The sequence below is a fragment of the Epargyreus clarus genome, unplaced genomic scaffold, assembly GCF_041222505.1.
Source record: "Epargyreus clarus isolate Ecla_fem2 unplaced genomic scaffold, WU_Ecla_fem_2.2 ptg000032l, whole genome shotgun sequence".
Classification (NCBI taxonomy): domain Eukaryota; kingdom Metazoa; phylum Arthropoda; class Insecta; order Lepidoptera; family Hesperiidae; genus Epargyreus; species Epargyreus clarus.
Window position 1 is genome coordinate 7226112 of NW_027332237.1, and position 20240 is coordinate 7246351.

At 35.3% G+C, this 20240-nt stretch overlaps 1 protein-coding gene across 1 annotated transcript in view; it reads right to left on the minus strand.

Annotated features, from left to right (window-relative positions):
* Positions 1-20240, minus strand: part of LOC140755097 (cell adhesion molecule Dscam2) — a 92155-nt gene that overhangs the window by 12551 nt on the left and 59364 nt on the right. Inside the window, exons 21-27 of the mRNA XM_073090294.1 lie at positions 19381-19510; positions 18627-18811; positions 17861-18040; positions 15165-15359; positions 12340-12540; positions 10925-11085; positions 10325-10517 (exon numbers count right to left, since the gene is read on the minus strand). Of these exons, the coding sequence (XP_072946395.1) occupies positions 10325-10517; positions 10925-11085; positions 12340-12540; positions 15165-15359; positions 17861-18040; positions 18627-18811; positions 19381-19510 (1245 nt within the window). The remainder of the gene's footprint in view (positions 1-10324; positions 10518-10924; positions 11086-12339; positions 12541-15164; positions 15360-17860; positions 18041-18626; positions 18812-19380; positions 19511-20240) is intronic.

A 20240-nucleotide genomic window follows, 5' to 3' on the forward strand; every position in this document is an offset into this window, starting at 1 on the left:
ATAATACTATGAGCATTGAGCATTATTATAAAGAGATTTTATGAACAAAAGAAGATGCTATTTTATAACTTTCGTACGCAGTTCACACACCTAAACAGGCACGCATACGCGCATGTTTGTATGCTTGCACGCACGCAATCATCCAAGCACACGCACACACATGAACACATGTATATAAACACATTCGTTAATAAAATTTTCTTTGTTTTTAGTATATAAATTTTGTAATTCGTATGCCAAATTCTTATCCGCTGTAATTGTCATTATTTTGAACAGCTGCAACAATTGTACGATATCCGTTTGCGGTTACAGCAAACATTATAGTGCAAAGGAATTATTCAATGAATTTTAATTCATTATAAGTTGTTAAGACAATGAAGGTGAACTGAAAAATATTCCACGAACGCTAATCACTGAAGCATCATCGCAATGCAATACAACTTATAGAACAAAGTTTTAAACTATTTCAGATATTACGATCGAAAAACGAACTTTGGAACTTCAAAGCGAATTCTGTCATCAACTGCGCAGAAGTTTTTGAATTCCGCAATTAGTTGCGAGATGTTTTGCGCTGGTGAATTAAGCTTAAGCGCTGCACGAGTGGCTTATTAAGTCGCTCGAGTTATAAGTACGTATAAGCAGTCGCTCTATTCGTAGCGTATTAGGACGTCGTGAGTTTATTCATTGATTGGTTTAGCGTTTCTGGAATGAATATGACTTGTTTATTCACCATTTTAATTTAAAATAACGTAATTTTTATTTATCCCTCGTTTTTTTCTCTGTAATAGTTATAATAATAGTAGTTTAAGAAAGAACAATTTGTATAATAGTTTTGACCACAATACTGGCACTCCTTTTCATTTAAACGTAGTCGACTGTGCTGGTTAGGTGCAAATTAGTGATATTGGCTCGTTAGCTACTTTAATTAATTATTACTTTTATTAATATCATTACAATATACAATTTTACTTTCAAATATTATAGATTGTACGTATCCTGAGAATATCGTCTTCTTTGTCACACATCAATTACTGTTCCAAATACAAGTAAGTATTATAAGGCAATCAAGTGCGCTAGTGCGAGGCCTAATCCTTCTCAATCTGAGAGGAGACCCGTACCCAGCAATGGGACAATAATGGGTTGATGATGATGATGAATCAAGTGCGCAGAGCAGTGCGTGAAGTCTACGAACAAGTCTAAGTCAAGTTACGAACTTTGAAGTTACTTCACTATTACTGCTAAAGGTTTAGAGTTTAGTAATTTGTTGCAAGATGAAGTTTTTCTGTTGATCTGTAATAGGGATGGTGGTTAGAGAACTTGTGGTAACAGATTTTTAATTAACAAAGTGCACAATTTATGTAATTGGTATTTGTAAAATGACGAAAGCTAAAAATAAACTGCCGCCCATGGATATGTGTAATCAACCCCAGATAAGACTAGATCCATTTTTTTTATAAAGGAGCAGCAGACGAGCATGCAGTCCACCTGATGGTAAGTGGCTACTGCCGCCCATGGACATCTGTAATCAACCCCAGATGGGAATAGATATTCCTACCTGAGGTCGGCCACAGATGCGTCGCTACCCCTGAGGACTAAGCTGGAACGCCTCGGAGAAGTATGTCTCCATTACCACACCCTTCAAAACGGAACACAGCATAGCCTAACACTGCTGTTATGAGGCAGAAATAGGTGTGGCGGTGGTGCCGCCGGAGTCGAACCACAAAGCGTTCTACCAATTTCCATTACATTTACATTGCCATTATTAAACCATAGATGGATATCACCTGCTACTACTTGATCAGCAATGGATAAGAAACGGTTAACTTTGTTGGAGCCTAGGTTTATAGGAAAATATCAGTGCTCGGTATAGGGACACAAAAAGATTTTAAATAATTACACTAAACACTGTGTTTTGGAAAACGTAGTAAGACAGACTTCATTAACAACCCATTACTGTCCCACTGCTGGGCACGGGTCTCCTCTCATAATGAGAAGGATTAGGCCATAGTCCACCGCGCTGGCCAATTGCGTATTGGTAGACTTCACATACCTTTGAGTTCTTTTTATAAATTCTAGGTATGCAGGTTTCCTCACGATGTTTTCCTTCACCGATTAGCAAGTGATAAGTAATTTCTAATATGCACATAAGTTTGAAAAATCAGACGTGCGTGCCTGGGGGATTTGAACCTCGGACCCCTCGATCGAGAGGCCGAGTTTCTTAACCACTAGGCTATCACTGCTTTGAAACAGACTGAATCATCCTTACTAATATTATAAATCCGAAAGTAACTCTGTCTGTCTGGTTGTCTCTTCTTCACGCCTAAACCACTGAACTGATTTTAATGAAATTTTGTACAAAGATAGTCTGAGACCCGAGAAAGGACATAGGATATTTTTTATCCCGGAAATCCCACGGGAACTAGGGATGGCGATTTAATATCGATTATTCGGAGAATCGATGTTTGGACCAAAAAATCGATTATTTTAATCGATATTAGTAAGGATTGAATCGTAAACTATGCGTTTGATCAAGTGATGATCTTTAGCAAAGTTGTTGTTCATGAGCCCACGAAGGTTCCGTAGTTGGTACGACCAATTTTCGCCAGATGGCGCCACTGTCGTTCCAATGAAGGTACGAATTTTCTGTTTTATGTATGTTAGTATGTCATATTATTTTCTTTTAAACGCGGGCGAAGCCGCGGGCAAAAACTAGTTTAAAATAAGACATTGATCTTATAAGCTAGAAATATGTGTCACGGTAGTACCACTGAAATCAAAACATAACAGTTCTACCACGCTTAACAAAAAAACTAAAGTTTCCCTATAAAGCACCAGAGCTTTTTTCGCAAACTTTAGCAAAAACTGAAATTGTTTAAAGCTGCAAAATTACTTCGCCATTAGTGCGAAAGTTTTTGAATTCCGTAATAAGTTGCGGGACGAAGTTCTTGCCTGATGAATTCTGTTTAAAGCGTATATTTTAAACATAATGAAATAATAAAAGGAGTCTCGAATAGAGATAATAAAGTTTTAAATGCTCTAACTTAAAAGAGTAGCCTCAAATTGTAATGTGACTAGCTCGTAAAGAATAAATTCGAAATAAGTCGGTTAAAAGAAACTCTGACATTTTCTGAAATGTTCGGAAAGAAAAAGCTATAAAAAAAAAAAACAAAATAAGTCAAACATTATTTGCAAAAATAATTAATACTCGTAAGTATAATTAATAATATCAATTATATTGATAAATTTGTAAAACGGTGTGACACGCATAATTTAAATACAAGGAACAAACATAACCTTTCTACACATGTTACTCGTCTCCACAAAATAAGTAATTCTTTTGTGGGTCAATGTATACGTTTTTATAATAAACTGCCTATCAAAATCAGAAATTTGTCAATTAATAAATTTAAAGTTATTATCAAAAGCAAACTTAGTCGTAAAGCTTATTATAAAATTTCTGATTATATTAATGATAAAACAGCTTGGGACTGATCAATAACAAAATTATTAGTTAACTAGTGGTGCCCGCGGCTTCGCCCGCATTTTAAAGATATAATATGACATACATAAAACAGAAAATTCGTACCTTCATTGGAATGACAGTGGTGCCATCTGTCGGTCTTACCAACCCAACCCAACCCAAACCTTCGTGGGCTCTTGGACAACAACTTTGCAAATGCTCATCACTTGATCAAATGCATAGTTTCCGATTTTATAAAATGTATATAGACAAATATTCATTATTAATTTTTATATAAATAGATAGATGATCGACTAACATGGATAAGTAAAGTAACTGTAGGTAAATTATGAAAAAATTGATTTTCGATCTTCTGGGTTGAAAGATCGATGTACTGAATCGATCCATTACTGGAGATCGATTAAAATAATCGATTTTTGGTTCAAAAGATCGATTCTCCGATTAATCGATCAGATCGCCATCCCATCCGTAGTTCCCGTGGGATTTCCGGGATAAAAACTATCCTATGTCCTTTCTCGGTTCTCAGACTATCTTTGTACAAAATTCCATTAAAATCGGTTCAGTAGTTTAGGCGTGAAGAAGAGACATACAGACAGACAGAGTTACTTTCGCATTTATAATATTAGTAAGGATATCGATTAAAATAATCGACTTTTTGGTCCAAAAGAGCGATTCTCCGATTAATCGATCTTAGATCGCCATCTCTAGTTCCCGTGGGATTTCCGGGATACAAACTATCCTATGTCCGTTCTAGGGTCTCCGACTATCTTTGTACAAAATTTCATTAAAATCGGTTCAGTGGTTTAGGCGTGAAGAAAAGACAACCAGACAGACAGACAGACAGACAGAGTTACTTTCGGATTTATAATATTAGTAAGGATTAAGAAAATGTCAAAGTGTAGCGTATCTTGCTGAACAAACTTCTTTTTTTTAGATAAATGTAAAGCAAGATACTGGAGCTAATGCTTTATTTATTATATGTAAAAATAATGGCATTTAAAAAAAATGAAAAAGAGAATAATTATTTTTAAAATTAAAAAAGACAAACCCACAGAGTTTCTTACCGGATCTTCTCAGTAGAGGTCGCGTTCCGATCCGGTAGTAGTTTAAGAAAATATTTGTAACTGACAATTTGTAAGTGCCGCCGTTGGCCTATACAAAATAAATATATTTCATTTCATTTCATTTCATTTCAATATGATAAATGAAATTTATTTTTGATCTACTTTTTAGATTATGTGTCGTTTAAAAAAACATGTTTGCTACCAGACACCATCAACCCATTACTGTCCCACTGCTGGGCACGGGTATCTTCTCAGAATAAGACGGATTAGGCCATAGTCTACCGTGCTGACCAAATGCGAATTGGTAGACTTCACATACCCTTGAAAACATTTTTTTTAATTTCTCAGGCATAAAGGGTTTCTCACAATGTTTTCGTTCACCTTCACCTGTCTAAGCAACTGATAATTAACTGACATTTCTAAAACGCACATAACTTTGGAAAATTGGAGGTGCGTGCCTGGATTTTGAACCTCGGACTTTCAAACAAGAGGATGAGTTTCGTAACCACAAGGCTATCACTGCTATTTTACTAGATGCCAAATATTAGCGAAAAATAAAGCTCGACGAACTATGTTAAAAGTGCTTCTATTAAAAATATTTTTTAAAATCATTTCGAGAATTTTCTCATTATTTCTAATTTGGAATAAACATTTAAGATTAATAAAGATTTAAATTAAGTTGCCACAATAACAGACACAAATAGAAAAATTACGTTTATCGCCACATGCAGAACTTTATAACAACAAACTTCTATTTCAATACATACTTAGTCAGTTCCCTTATAACCATCAACTTGACTAAATTTGAGCGTTAAAGGTAAAACGTTATTCAAAATACGAAGGTACTTAAAACTTTTCAGACAACAATAACCCAAAATTAAACAGTCTTCCAGTGATACTTAGTTGGAAGAACTCAAAGTCCTTTATAAACTTAAACCTCTCAAAACTTTGAAAGTAAAGTAATTACTCGTTGTTTCGATGACCTCACGAATTTCGCAGACACAACAAAAACATGTAGAGGCTTCAAGATATCCTTATTAAAGAATATTTACTTGTTATGTTGAAGAATATTGTGGAAAAGCTTCATACTTGGAAACTTTTCATTATGTTTTTAAAGTCAAGCTTTATATTCTAAGAAAATACTCCTGAACATCACTATGACAATGGATGGATGGGGTATGAATTGATTTTTTTATAATATAGGAGTAGCAGACGAGCATGCAGTCCACCTGATGGTAAGTGAAGTAAGTACTGCCGCCCATGGACATCTGTAGTCAACCCCAGATAAGCTTAGATATTCCTACCTGAGGTCGGCCACAGATGCGCCGCTACCCCTGAGAACTAAGCTGGAATGCCTCAGAAAAGTCTGTCTCCCTTACCACACCCTTCAAAACGGAACACAGCAGCGCCTAACACTGCTGTTATTAGGTAGAAATAGGTGTGGTAATGATTCATGATAATGGTGATGATTCATGAGTACACGGATGCACTGTAAGTAATTTACTAACTTATATCCGGCTCAAAGGACCATCTTGGAAGTAAATTAAATAATTGTCATTATTGTTTCATATTATCCCACTGTTGGAGACACGTCTCCTCTCAGAATAACAGGGGTACTAGGCCCTAGTTCTAGGCCAAATGCGAATAGATTTTAATTGAATAATGTTTATAATAATGATATTAATATTAATTCTAATCACATATTATCAATATATCAATTAAAAGTACATCACTATTATTAAAACTGATTATGTAATCATTGGAAAAATAAGAGAGATAAAGGAGTGAGATATTACCATTTTGAGTCTCCAAATCTTGATAGCGGAGATATAAAGTTTCAAATTAACGAGTCTATATCTTGTTCTGACGTTTGACGAGTCCCTTATCATTGACATGACGGCTGTTCTAACTTTTGATATTACGAGATATTTAGGATTTCTCGTTTTTCATATAAAAATGTCTTTTGTTACGTTTACATTTCCTAAAAATTGTGCCGGTTTAAGTAGGTTTAGATCGGCGATTGAAAAATCATGTTTTTAATCCAGCTTTTGAAGGTAGTAAAACACTTGCGGTTGGTTTCCAAAGGTATCATACTCAATTTTACATTAACAATGTTAGCGTTGTTGCGTATAACGCTGGTATGAGAGGTGTGGTCACTTATCATCAAAAGGACTAAACCATTTCAGTTAGTGACATGACACAGTGTAGTGTTAGTGAAGTATTAATAAGTGAACATTATAGAACATAAGAACAATGTGTCTTTATGTGACAAGACAAAGAAGTGCAGTGTCAGAGGACGCCGCCTTCATTATATGAATATTTAGCAGTTTAGGTGCAAAAAGCAGTGATAGCCTTTTTTTTTTTTTTTTTTTTTTATAATATAAGAGTAGCAGACGAGCATGCAGTCCACCTGATGGTAAGTGGCTACTGCCGCCCATGGACATCTGTAATCAACCCCAGACAGGATTAGATATTCCTACCTGAGGTCGGCAACAGATGCGCCGCTACCCCTGAGGACTAAGCTGGAACGCCTCGGAAAAGTCTGTCTCCCTTACCACACCCTTCAAACCGGAACACAGCAGCGCCTAACACTGCTGTTATTAGGTAGAAATAGGTGTGGCGGTGGTGCCGCCGGAGTCGAACCACAAAGGGTTCTACCACCTTCTAAAGCCTAGCCTAGTGGTTAAGAAACTCAACCTCTCGATCGAGGGGTGCGAGGTTCAAATCCCAGGCACGCACCTCTGATTTTTCCAAAGTTATGTGCGTATTAGAAATTAATTATCATTTGCTAAACGGTGAAGAAAAACATCGTGAGGAAACCTGCATACCTGAGAGATTTATATAAGAAAACTCAAAAGTATGTGAAATCTACCAATACGCACTTGGCCAGCGCGGTGGACTATGGCCTAATTCTTCTCATTATGAGAGTAGACCCGTGCCCAGCAGTGGGACAGTAATTGGTTGTTTTGTGTGGTAGCAGTTTAATTTAGCGTAAAACTCATTAGTGTTATAGTAGGCTACATTAATTAATATAAAAAAAAACTTATCATCAAGTAGACTGCATGAAAAATAGTGATTATTGAGGTATTTCTACTGTGAAACTGTCATCTTTCGGTAGAAGGGTGTGATTGCGGGTTAACTGACATTTGAGGTGACATATAAGGAATAAAATTCCTTTAAAGTGATAACATATTGGTAATTTGCTTCAGGTAGAAGTCGGTAGAACCCTCTGTTGTATGTGTTGTTGGTTACAGATGTCCATGGGCAACAATAACCACTTAGTATCAGACAGACTCCAAGCCCGTTTACTACTTCAATTTTGTAAATATATGTCGCAACAGCAGAGGAGTGGTATAATTGAGCACTCTTAAAAGAGGATATTACTACAGTGTTAAAAGAGACTAAGTTAGCGAAGCAAAATGCAAGCTTATTACATCAAAAGTAATCTTAGCGGCGCTTACGTAGGCGAGCTTCATTATCGTTTTATGTGAAGTTTTGAGAGTATTTCACAGAAATAACTAGCGCAAAACTTAGTCTGTTTTAACATGTACTTAGCGTAATTGTACCCGAATGATGTTTAAGTTTAACAAGTTAATGAAAGTTTCATATAACGAATTTTATCTTAAGTTTCTTAATATTATGTTTGAGCAGTGATGGTTAAATTGTTAGTTTTCCACTAAGTCTAAAATTGTTTTCTTTATAAGATTTATGTAGTAAATGAGCACGCAGTCCGCTGGTAAGTGGCTACTAACGTCCGTGGCCATCTGTAACCAACCCCAGATAAGGTAAAGACTTATCTGAGTTTGGCCACAAATATGTTTTAACCCGGGAGGACTAAGTTGGAATGCCTCGGATAAATATCCTTCCCTTTCTAAGTGAAACACAGCAACGTCGATAACTGTTGCTACGAGTATTAGGCAGAACAAAGGGTTCTACCTGAAGACGATTACAAATGCATAGCGACTCCTGAGGTCTAAGATGTTCACTCATATGTAAATGAGCCGTCATCCACACCCTTACATCGAAACTTAGTACTATATACTTTACGATAGAAATAGGTGTGGCGGTACCCCTGGTCGAACCTTATATGGTTACACCACTTATACATTCAGATTATTTTCAATTTCTTGCATATTAATTCTATGAAGTACGTGAAAACTGAAGAGTTTGGTCACGCATTAAATCCTTAAGCGTCGCTATTGTCTTCATAATAAGCCTTTGTTCTAATAAACGCTGCTTCCTTAAGTTTTTGCTCAGACAAAAAAGGAAGACAACGCTTCGTAGAAAATTGCATTGAGCTCAACTTTCTCGTGCACTTGGTGACTGAGCTATAGCAGATTTCTTTAATTTTGAATCTGAACTTTTTATGTGATGTTATACGAGTATGTAGTTATTACGAACGTTATTCATAGTAAATTTTAATCATAGTTTTGTCTGTTAGATATTGAAATTTCTCAATTTTTGCCTAATCCAATTGTCAATTTAGATCTTTGGTAGGCACAACATTAGATAGACTGATTTTATTAATAACAGATGTTAAGGACTCCCAATGAAATTTTAGTTACATTTTATACTGTTCAATATCAAACAAGAAGATTCATTCGATTTTTGTACTGTATAATTGCATAATTTATGTAGGAAATGTAAATTATGTATGGAACAGACACTTATGCGAGACGTTGCAACTTAGTCGTCAGGGAAGCAACGCGTCTGTGTTCCTATCTCAGTTAGGATTGTATGGTTCAGGGTTGATTAAATTATAAATATGGGTGGCAGTGACTACCTACCATCATGTAGAACGCATATTCCATTTCTACTTCTCTATTACAAACATGTTAAATTTTTCTTCAAGCGAAGTCTATCTTTTTTGATCCGAAAAGTTTTAGTAAACCACTTAAAACTTCGAAAGACATGCTTAATGTTAACTTTTCGTTGAATAGCGATTAAATTCAGGAAACAATTTGAGCCCAATTTTACATAACAAAGATGACTGACTAGCTAAATTTCTCGTTGGAACCAAAGTTTTAATCGTCCTAACTTTACTTTGTGTCGTCGGTTCTAATAGTATGAGAGTCAACGGAGTTATTTTAACTTTTATCTGTTTTTTCCTTTTCATTCTGAGGGGAGACTTGAGCCCAGCAGTGGGACAAATGGATTGACAATTATGATGTTCAAATAGCCATGCACTCCACGTGGTCATAAATATTTAATATTCCTCATACACATGTGAAAACAAACCTAATAAAATTCGATTCCTGGATAAGAACGTCGGGATAAGTCGGGATAACTAGGTCTTCTTAACAACACCCTTGAAACGAGAACACAGCAGCGCTTAACACTGCTTTTATCAGAAATAGGTGTGGCAGTGGTGCTTCCAGAGTCGAACTAGAAAGGATTCTTTCTACCACTCAAATTTAAAAAATATATGTGTACACACACACACATATTTTTTACATGAATTACCTTATTTTTACTTAATGTTATCGGCTGTCCTTAATAATAATAGTATGAGATCCGACAAGATAGTGAAAGTGTTTTTAAAGTAAAACTTCAATTGGCAATGTTAACGTTACTCGGAGTGACATGAAGTGAACATTAGATTAAGTAATTATAATTACTTTAATTTACGATAATTCATTTTAAAGGTAAAAAATTTCATGTAGTTATGCTTATCGCCTCTGTCGTAAACTCCTTTGTGTTCTTATTCGTCCTATATGAAATAGGACTTATATTACAGGAAAATACAATTTTCAAATATGAGTAATTAATTTAAACTTACCACCATCCGTAGTTTTCGTCGCATACGTATAAACAGTGGAAGCTGTGCCGGCATCGTTCATCGCTGTCACACGCAGCTCATACCAGTTAGCGGGAGAGAGAGAACCGACCGCGTACGATGCTGGTATAGAGCGGAGCTGCGGCGCTTGGTAGTGTGTGTCGATGTACCCCCAGCCTAGGTTCAGGTCCATTGGCTAAAACAATATTTAAATGTCTGTGATCAATTAAATAAAAATACTCGTATATTTGTGTATTTCTTTGTCATCTGCTGATATTAATGGTTTTTGTGCGTGTGTGCATGCATGAATATCTGTGGATGTGTGTGTTTTGTGTGTGAAAAAGGGGGAAGGTACTTTTATGTCAATGGTTATAGCGCATGTGTATACGAGTATGTAAGTGGCTGTAAATGTGCTAGAAAATTTTGTATATAGTATTTAATATAATTTTAAATTAATATTTTTCTGATAAATCCTGTCTTAAGCGGTTTTTTGCACTACAATGAATTACTTTTTCAAACTTTTAATATCACGTATTATTTTAAGACCAAGCTGTCTTGTTTTTTGTTACAATGTTGATCTCCTAAAAAAATAAAGATCCTTACCGCTCTATTCTCAGCTCTATGCCAGATGTTGGACCCTAGAGGGCGATACTCGACTTCCCATCTGGTGACGTCACATCCGCCGTCATCCCACCCACTGAGCTGGATGTAGATGTGGGTTGCGTTACTCCAGAGCCAATCGGTTGATGGTGGGGATATTGGGGCTACGAAAAAAAGTTAAATGTACAGCATATTGTCATGTTACAAAAATGGCTATTTTTAACAGTGCCATTTATCGTATCCAAATGTAACCTTATTTTTTACTTCTATAATGATATACACAGATACAGCAAAAACATATAGTACTCGTAGTATCTTGTTTATTGCTAATAAGGGCAACATTTGAGGAAATGTATTAATAATTTGGACCTTCCTTTCCACAGCTTTAGAAGCTGTGGAAAGGAAGGTAATGGGATATTATAAATAATTTAACACTTATTACTTTTAAGAAGTATTTAAATTCAAATTTAAATCTCATAACTAATGGAGCATGTTGTGTTTTTATTTAAAGTTCTGTATGGACTAGTGATACAGACATACCTACTGTTTTAAACATTGTCAAGCCGTAGAAAATAAATATACGTATTATGTCCGAGACGCTCTATATAAACCTCTTAAAGACTAACTTATGTTTTGCTCACGCCCGACCTGCCTTTTGAAGCAGTATCTGTCATAACTTGCCGACCAAACTTTGAACGAGTGCCAAGTCGAAGGCAAACTATGACAAAACTAAATGTAGCGAACTAATACCCACGTTAAGGCTGTATTTTTAATAACTACTTACTTACTTATATTCTCTAGTTTGACCTTATTTTGAAATGGTGTCAAAATAGGAATGACTTATTTTATATACTTTTATAAAATACGTGCGTAGTTACTTAATTGGCAGTTTACTACGCCCAAAAAGATACACATTTGACAATTTCTTCATACTAGAAATCAATGTTCTTTGGACAGATTGAGTACTAATTAAAAACGGGCCTTTACTCGTATTAGAATCCTACATAATTTTACATTTAATACCAACGAACCACTGTACTTCTGGGTTGAAGAGCATGAAATAATTCCAATACAATTTCTCCATAAATTCCATATCAAGGAATCCATAAAGGAATTTGTCATTTTAATGTAATTAATGGCAAACGTTCCAACGTATTTCGTACTGGCTTTGATCTCTAAGCGCTGCTAATATTCGCAAGTGTTTTAGAATATTTGGTGCCATATCTGAAGCCCTGTAATACATATTGTTGCACTCCTGCTATTCTTTGACCGATAAAATAATATATAGGGTTTTATGTACCATTCCTGTTTATATGTATATTTAGTGCCACATTTGAGATAACGCATATTTTTGCACTAATTGTACTACTGTATGTCTTACTTTCGAACAAGTCTTTCATGACTTTTATGTGACTTACCTCCTCCCAAAGTGGTCACATCCACATGCGCAGGCACCGACGTCCCGACACTGTCAGTGGCTGTCACTCTTACAGAGTACTTAGTGCCACATTTGAGGCCGGATAAAGCGTGTTGTTGCACTCCTGGTAACCTTGTCTCTCTTGCCACTGGCCATGCCTCTTGCCACGGACCATCACCCTCCCGCCAAGTCAGGTTGTAACCTTGTTGAAGAATAGTGTAATGTGAACAAGAAATATGCTAAGATGAAATCGTACAGACATGTTCTAAGATGGGGATTCAAATGTTTTGAACGCATTTTTATAATTTGTTGTCATTAGCGATTATGATATTATGATAGTATTGTGACACATTTTCACACATATTTTATGTCATATTGTGATAAATTTTGGCTTAATAGCCGGTATGTAAAGTCATCCGTATCCAACAAACAATTACAATTTACAAAAAATGAAAAAATACATTTTTTATTACTTTATCTGTTTCGTAATGTATAACTTGTTTTTGGTTGTGATATAGTAAAATATAATAAATAACATCTAATAACGGGATATATGTAATGATAATGAAGGTAATAAAAGGCAAATATGTACTTATTTAAGTTGTACTTATATCTTGAATCTATTATAACTATCGGACTTGGTAAAACGGTTGGCATAATGCAAATTTAGTTTCAGCAACATCTAAATTTTCACTTTGAGCAAGTTTAATTTAGGGCACAGGACCGGTTTGAGTGGTGCCAATTAGGGTAGACCTTGTTCTGAGAACGTCCAAAACTGCTAGATACGTCGAAATTTAGTTTAGGAGGTATAAAGTACCGATCGATATTTTAGAACTTTGTTTTATAGGCATTTTAAGACTTACTTTATGAGGAGTAAAATCTAGTACAAAATATAACCACTAAGCTATAGCTAAGCTATAGCCTAGACTGGCCTAGAGGTTAGAAATTCGGCCGTTTACACTAACATCAATGGATGTAAATTAGGTCTTTTTGATTTTGATTTTTTTTGTTCTGAATGCGAAATTAAACGCGTATCTTATATTTTCAAGTTACGTCCAATACGCTTAGTATGAGTTTTTACGTTTTGACAAAAATTACTGTTTTACAAAAATACGTGAACAAAAACAAGTTCACGTATTTCCCATATATTTCCAATCTGTTCTAATACAATCCGCTAGGGGTGCTGAATACAACTACATAAACAAATACCAAAACAGACATTTTTGTTAAAACGTAAAAACTCATGCTAAGGGTACATATTAGAAACTTAACAACATTTGCTTAAACGGTGAAGGTAAACTATGACAAAATGTAAGGTTTATGTCACCCTTATAAATAATAAACTGATCATTGTTGACATATGATTTTATTGAGGATCTATATGTAAAATGATAATGATTAATAATGATAATTCCGCACGTGCGGCACTTGTGCTTGCCTATTGCGTACTGATGTCTATTATAACCCGTCACAATATTTTTGCTTATAACTATTTTTTGGGCGGTTGCACTGTACATAAAAGCAACATAGTAAGTATCAAGCTTACACCGACATGCCTTATAGTTTTGCACAAAAAATCACAAATCCGTGAAGTCTACCAATCCGTATTTGGACAGTGTGGCGGATGATGACTTAAATCCTCACTCTAATAGAAGATTCAGTGGGACAGAAATGGGTCAATGATATGTATTTTACAATCTGATAAAAGCGTAAGAAACAAATTAACTGACAATTTGTAAATACCTCCATAGGCTTACATGAATTACATTCTGTTTTATTTCAATGACGACAAAATCTGATATTTGATCCGACAATCGATAAAATTTCAATACTACAAAAGCGCTTTCAAACAAATTAAATGCTAGATAATAAGGAGGTCCGAATAAATTCTTAAAAATAAGATGGCCGACAATTTAATCTCCATCCAGACTGCTTATTAAGTCTGGAAGTCGATCGATTATCGATAACGGCGACTGTATAAGAGTTTCATTTGAATAAGTAATCGAGATTGCGAAGTGGAGCTTCGTAGTTGTTTGAATAGTATGTAAATATTTATCGAATCGATAAGAAAGTAATTATTGCTGTCCTTGTATCTACTCTTGTTTCTTATTATAGTTGTGAGCTAAATGTTATTAAACCGTTATATACATTTTTACACTCACAGCCCTACACTAGGATTCCATGGGTCGTGGGTGTCATAGGCACACACACATAGACAAACACACAAACACCCAGACTCAGAATTTAATAGAAATCTAAATTCATCATTTAGATACATGTCCGGTCGGGAATCGAATCCGGAACCCTCTGCGCGTCAGACTGGTATGGTAATCGCTCCACCACGTGAGTCGTCATTGCTTACATTTCGGAGTTTATGTTTTCATGTGAGAATCCTATAATTTTTTTTAATTATGTTTACTATAGAAATAAATAAAGCTTCAACGATAAGGGAAAATTCCTTGAAACTGTGATGACTAGACTGACTAAGGGTTTCCCGGCTTTTTTAAGCATGCGCAAAATGTACCAATGCAAACGACAGGGTCAACCACTTATTCTGACAGCAGAGACTCCATCTTAGTATTAAGTCCACATTTGTGGTCGATGTAGGAATAGAAAAAAAATCTATTTGAGATTAAATCTTCCATTGATAGTAATCAATTACCATCCGATATACTGTACGCTAGTTTCCTACTTCAATTGTACAACTATATAAAAATACAACTTGTACCTGTATCTTACTGCTTTTTGTACATTTACCTAATAATAGTGTTTATTTTGTTGGTGTAACATAATAAATAAATTTCATATGAAAACCAAAATACTTACTTATTCCATACGCCATAGAATCGTTGGTGATCCTGATTTCATCCCATTCCACAACAATGGAGTCTTTGTACGGGGTTGCTCTTAACGAAGGTGGGTCCGGTAGGGGTAGAACCCTCACCGTATATACCACGGAGTCCGACCCGTAGAGGTTCTTGGCCAAGCATGTGTAGTTGCCACCGAGGGCTTGGTCTATACCTGGAAGAGGAACTTGGTTATATACTAGTTTAAAGAAGTTCGACTGTGATATTTCACTAGCATTGATTCATGTGGTAGCCCCATTGTGGTGTGACTGCGGCGGCACCACCGCCACACCTATTTAGCCTCATAACAGGTGCGGTAAGGGAGACATACTTTTCCGAGGCGTTTCAGCTTAGTCCTCAGGGGTAGCAGTGCATCTGTAGCCCACCTCGGATAGAAATATCTAATCGTATCTGGGGTTGATGACAGATGTCCAGGGGGAAGCAGTAGCCACTTACCATCAGATGGACCGCATGCTACTTCTATATTATATATAAAAAAAGATACAGCTAGTTTATTACATGAAAACAGAGTTTCCTATCAACCATCTTGTGTGGAAAAAAAAATGATGGGCAGATAGGATAGTGATGCTCTTGGGTGTTACGATGGCTGCCTTTTTACGTTTACGATACTTTATATTTTACGACGATGATATGAAACTGACGTTCCAACGCCTAAGAATCTTAATCTTACGCATAAGGATTTTATAGCGGAAAATAAGGATACAATAAATGTAGTGCTGAGATAAAGACTTTTAGCGTATAAAATATCTGTTATTAATACCTAATATAAACAATGTTGTACCTTTTAAGCAAAGTTCGGTGCATGACAAAAAGTTGGATTATTCATATAAAAGAAATTATGTAATTTCCATTTTTGGTGAAAAAAAAAATATATGTGAATTATTAATAACCGGCATCAGTTGTTTAGGTTAGGTTAGTTTAAGGTTCTAAACTGCGGTGTTAACGTTTCTTCTCGAAAACCAGTTATCTAAATCCATCATCATCATCGTTCGTCAATAATTTACTTTGATCGATCACCAAATTACGATCCATTAAAAAAAGCTCGACCATCAGATCTCGTAAATGGTAAAATATCAGCATGTTTTCATCTACTAAGATGCCATTAGGAAATCTACAGCAAAATTATTAAGTAATTAGTATGTGTGAAATCTAGTAAAGTAATCCAGCAGAAAATGGTTGGTCTATTAAACTGTAGATCTAGGTTGGAATTTAAGTCCACGATTTTGAACGAATTTGTATTTTATGACTCGCTATGTTTACGGTATGTTACACTTTTACGACTATGATATGATACTTTCATTTTAGCGTGTATACGTTTTTATATTCCTTAAAATACATAACAAAAACTCTACTACTTTTAAAGGTCTGATAAGCTCTCATACTGGATTGGGAGTTTAGTCATTTGCATTAAATTTCTTTTCATGGGCTTTTATGACTTCTAAGATGAAACCGGATGAAATGAATAAAAGGAAATATGACAACAATAATAAATTACTTCAAATTCTGATGTAAAAAAATCCACAGACATACATGTGTTTGTGTACACCTGTATCGGTACTTTGGACCATACCTGACGGTACTCCATACCTGAAATCGAATCAAAATGAGTATCGTAGCTCATGGCTATTATTATGACTTTTGACGTCTGGAGCTACAGATCAGAGTTCGATTCTAATCTAGTACCCTCTAGGACTTCTCTAGCTAACACATTGTATAACTTATAAATTTTACACAACTTTACTTTACTTTACTTTATTGGCGTTAAAAATAATCTTCTAACTCAAAGTCCATAACCGATTAAATTTATTACCATGATTATTCAAGAAAAGATTCAGAGAAAAAGTGAAAATAAATTCCAAAAGAAAGAAAGCAACGTAGCACCGCCGAGGGTTAAAAATATGAAAGCGTCAGATGTCGATAAACTTTGAGATACGGGGTTGAAGGGTTTGATGTCAATAAAGGCAATGGGACCCTTCCCGCATTGAAGTTTCTTGATTTGCGATATCGCTTCCATATCTTGACGGCTCATCAGTTTCTCGGTATTTCTCTTTGAGGTTAAAATCAATTTGTGGGTTGGAAGTTCTATTTTCTATTTTCTATGATAAATTGAGAAATACGTACGAATTTAAGGAATAAGGTTTGAGGAATGCTAAGGTAATGTTAATAGAAATATTGATAATTGCTGATATTTTTTATGTTTTTGCGTATGTATACATATGTATTTGTATGTTGCCATGTGTAAAGTGCTACAGGTGGATCATAAAACAAATTGTCCAAATATAAAGAAAATATTTATAAGTTACGTAGTATTATTATTATTAGGATATATGTTTTTCAACATTAAACTTTGAATAGCTGATGACAGAACGGATTTGGATATACTATTATTTCTGCTTAGATGTTTTACGTCATTGAAATACCATGTGTCATAGAAGTGGATGAAGTGGTGGTGATGGTGGACGAAGGGATAACTTACAATAAAATACAAGTTGTTTATCTGACTGTCTGAAGGTTGGGCGCAGAGTTTGTGCTTTTTTTCTTTATATTATTATCAGATATATACAGATTAAATAAATCATATGTTTCTACATTGGGCCTCTTAAGATTCCGTTTAGTTACCTTGCCTTACCTAAATAAAAACCATCATCGACTCACTTTTTATCAGCAAGCTGTCATCTCTGTTCCTCGTAAACCGTGGATGATGAGTGATTATGTTCTGGTTGTGGTACCACACCGTCCTGGGCGGTGGAGAACCAACACTCTTGCACTCGAGAAGTAGGGAGTTCCGTACAGCCACCGTCACTTCACCACCTAGAGAGGCCACTCCTGCTACCACTGAAAAAGTGTTGAGAGTGAGGAATTGTGCGCATGGTTAACGTTATTTTCAAGTTAGTAGAAGATCCGAAGAGGATGATGTCGATTGATGTAATGTGTTCGTTGTTCGATGTGAAATTGTCGCAATTTTTCATCAACATCAGGTAGGAGTAACCTATTAGAATTGAATAACAAAAGGCCTACAGAATATCCATGAAATCGTTATGTAGTTGGGAGTTCTCAGTTTTTACACGGGGTTATACTTTTAAAGTGTATCCGCAAGTACTTTTACATATAACGTATGTAAAAGTACTTGCGGTGTATTTATTTTAGGAGTACAACAAAGTACATATAAAGTGAACCTCTTAATTAACCTTAGCTGAACATAAATAACCAGGAGTGACCAATTAAGTTTACTATTTACATTTATGCTACGCTGGGAATTTATCTACCTGAATTCTGTATGTGAGACAAATGTAGGTATTAAGCCATTATTAAGCTTAAGTAGTATGTAATTATGTAAGTCATCATAGTGGTAGGTACTAAGAATATCTTATCGGTAAATTATCACAATCACATTATCAGAAATGTATGAAATATTTCTTACCTCTCTGCGATGGGGTATTTGTAACCCTTTTGCTCTCAGGCCCTTCCCCTACCGCCGTGCTGGCCGTCACCCACACATCATACTGTCGCCCTTCGTAAAGTCCCTTCAGCTCCATGGTTTGGGTTCTTTCGTACGCATCTGAGTTTGGTTCGGTATCTGCTCGAAAGACTTGGGGTCCATCGTTGCTGTTGGAAAAGTTTTCTAGATAATAAAGAAACGTCCAAGTGGCACAATCGCCACATGTGTTTCTACTTTATAAATGTGTCATTGCTGTGGTCTGTTTTGTAAAACAAATTCGATTTTGTTCGAGGTATTACGTTTTAGTGTAAAGGAGTTGCAATCATCAGCAACTGACTTGAAAATTCTGATCATATATACAACAGAGTTATATAAAAAAAGCTTAAGAATAGTAATAAATTAGTAGTAGAGTAATTTATCAACGTACCTTATACAGGTTAATAATTTGTATATAATGAGATTAGATTAATCGGAGTTTACAAAATATTTTACTCAAAGATGCGAAAATTACTAGAAAGACACAAAGACAATCGCACATATTTTTTATGGTAGTGTTTTTGTTTTTCATTTTTGTATATATGTAAATTTTGTAAATAAGTTATTTTTTATTTTATATGTAAATATTTTTCAGTTAATAAGCTTGTGAAACTATTCAAAATATACTCTTTAAACTCAAACAAAAATGCACACAATGACATGTTAAAATTAATTTCTAATTCTAACACTTCGCACTTACCTAGACGTCGGCTTGCAGTAAACCGTATAATGAAGTAGTCTTCCGTTCGGTTGCTTAGGCTTCTTCCAGCTGACCAGCAGTACAGCTGACGACTGTGACAGTAGCTTTATCTCCGCTGGGGCGTCCGGTACTGTACAAAGTCTTAGAGTGAGGTCTCACGGAGCGTTTTTCGTCCGCCTCGTGTGCGGATTCGTAATAGCTTTTGTTTTGAAAGTGATAACTTTGTTTTCATATTTTACGTGCGTTTTTCAAAACCAATGACAAACATATTTCTCGTCCGCTCGTGGACGCGGAAGACCGCTCCGTGTGTTCTAAGCCTTAATGACCAATATGTCATAATATTATGGATAGGATGTTCATAAAATCTTTAGCCTTTAATGATAGTACATATCACATTAAGTTTTATATTATTATAACTAATTAATGTTACAAATTAATTATATTATAATAATATAATGCAAATTCGTTTATTATGTTGAGGTTAATTCTTCCGGTCATTTTAATTATTTAAAACATTCGCTTTATTACTTTCTTTATTAGCGTTTAAATTAAATTTCAAAATAATGACCGTTTTAAAGAAGGTTTATTACTAAAATTGTTTTACTTATTAAAAGAGCTCAAAGATGTTTGCAATGTGTATAAATATAACTTATGAGCTTCCAAGTAGCCATTATCTTGTAATATGCACATAATACCACATAATCACAGATAATGTAATAATATGTCTAGGTTTTTATCTCAGATTCGAAACGAGAGATACATACATGGACCGCTTGTTGCTTATACCATTTCGGATTAACGTTTCACATGTGTTTTAGAATGACCAACCGACTAGTTTTTGCCCGCGGCTTCGCCCGCGT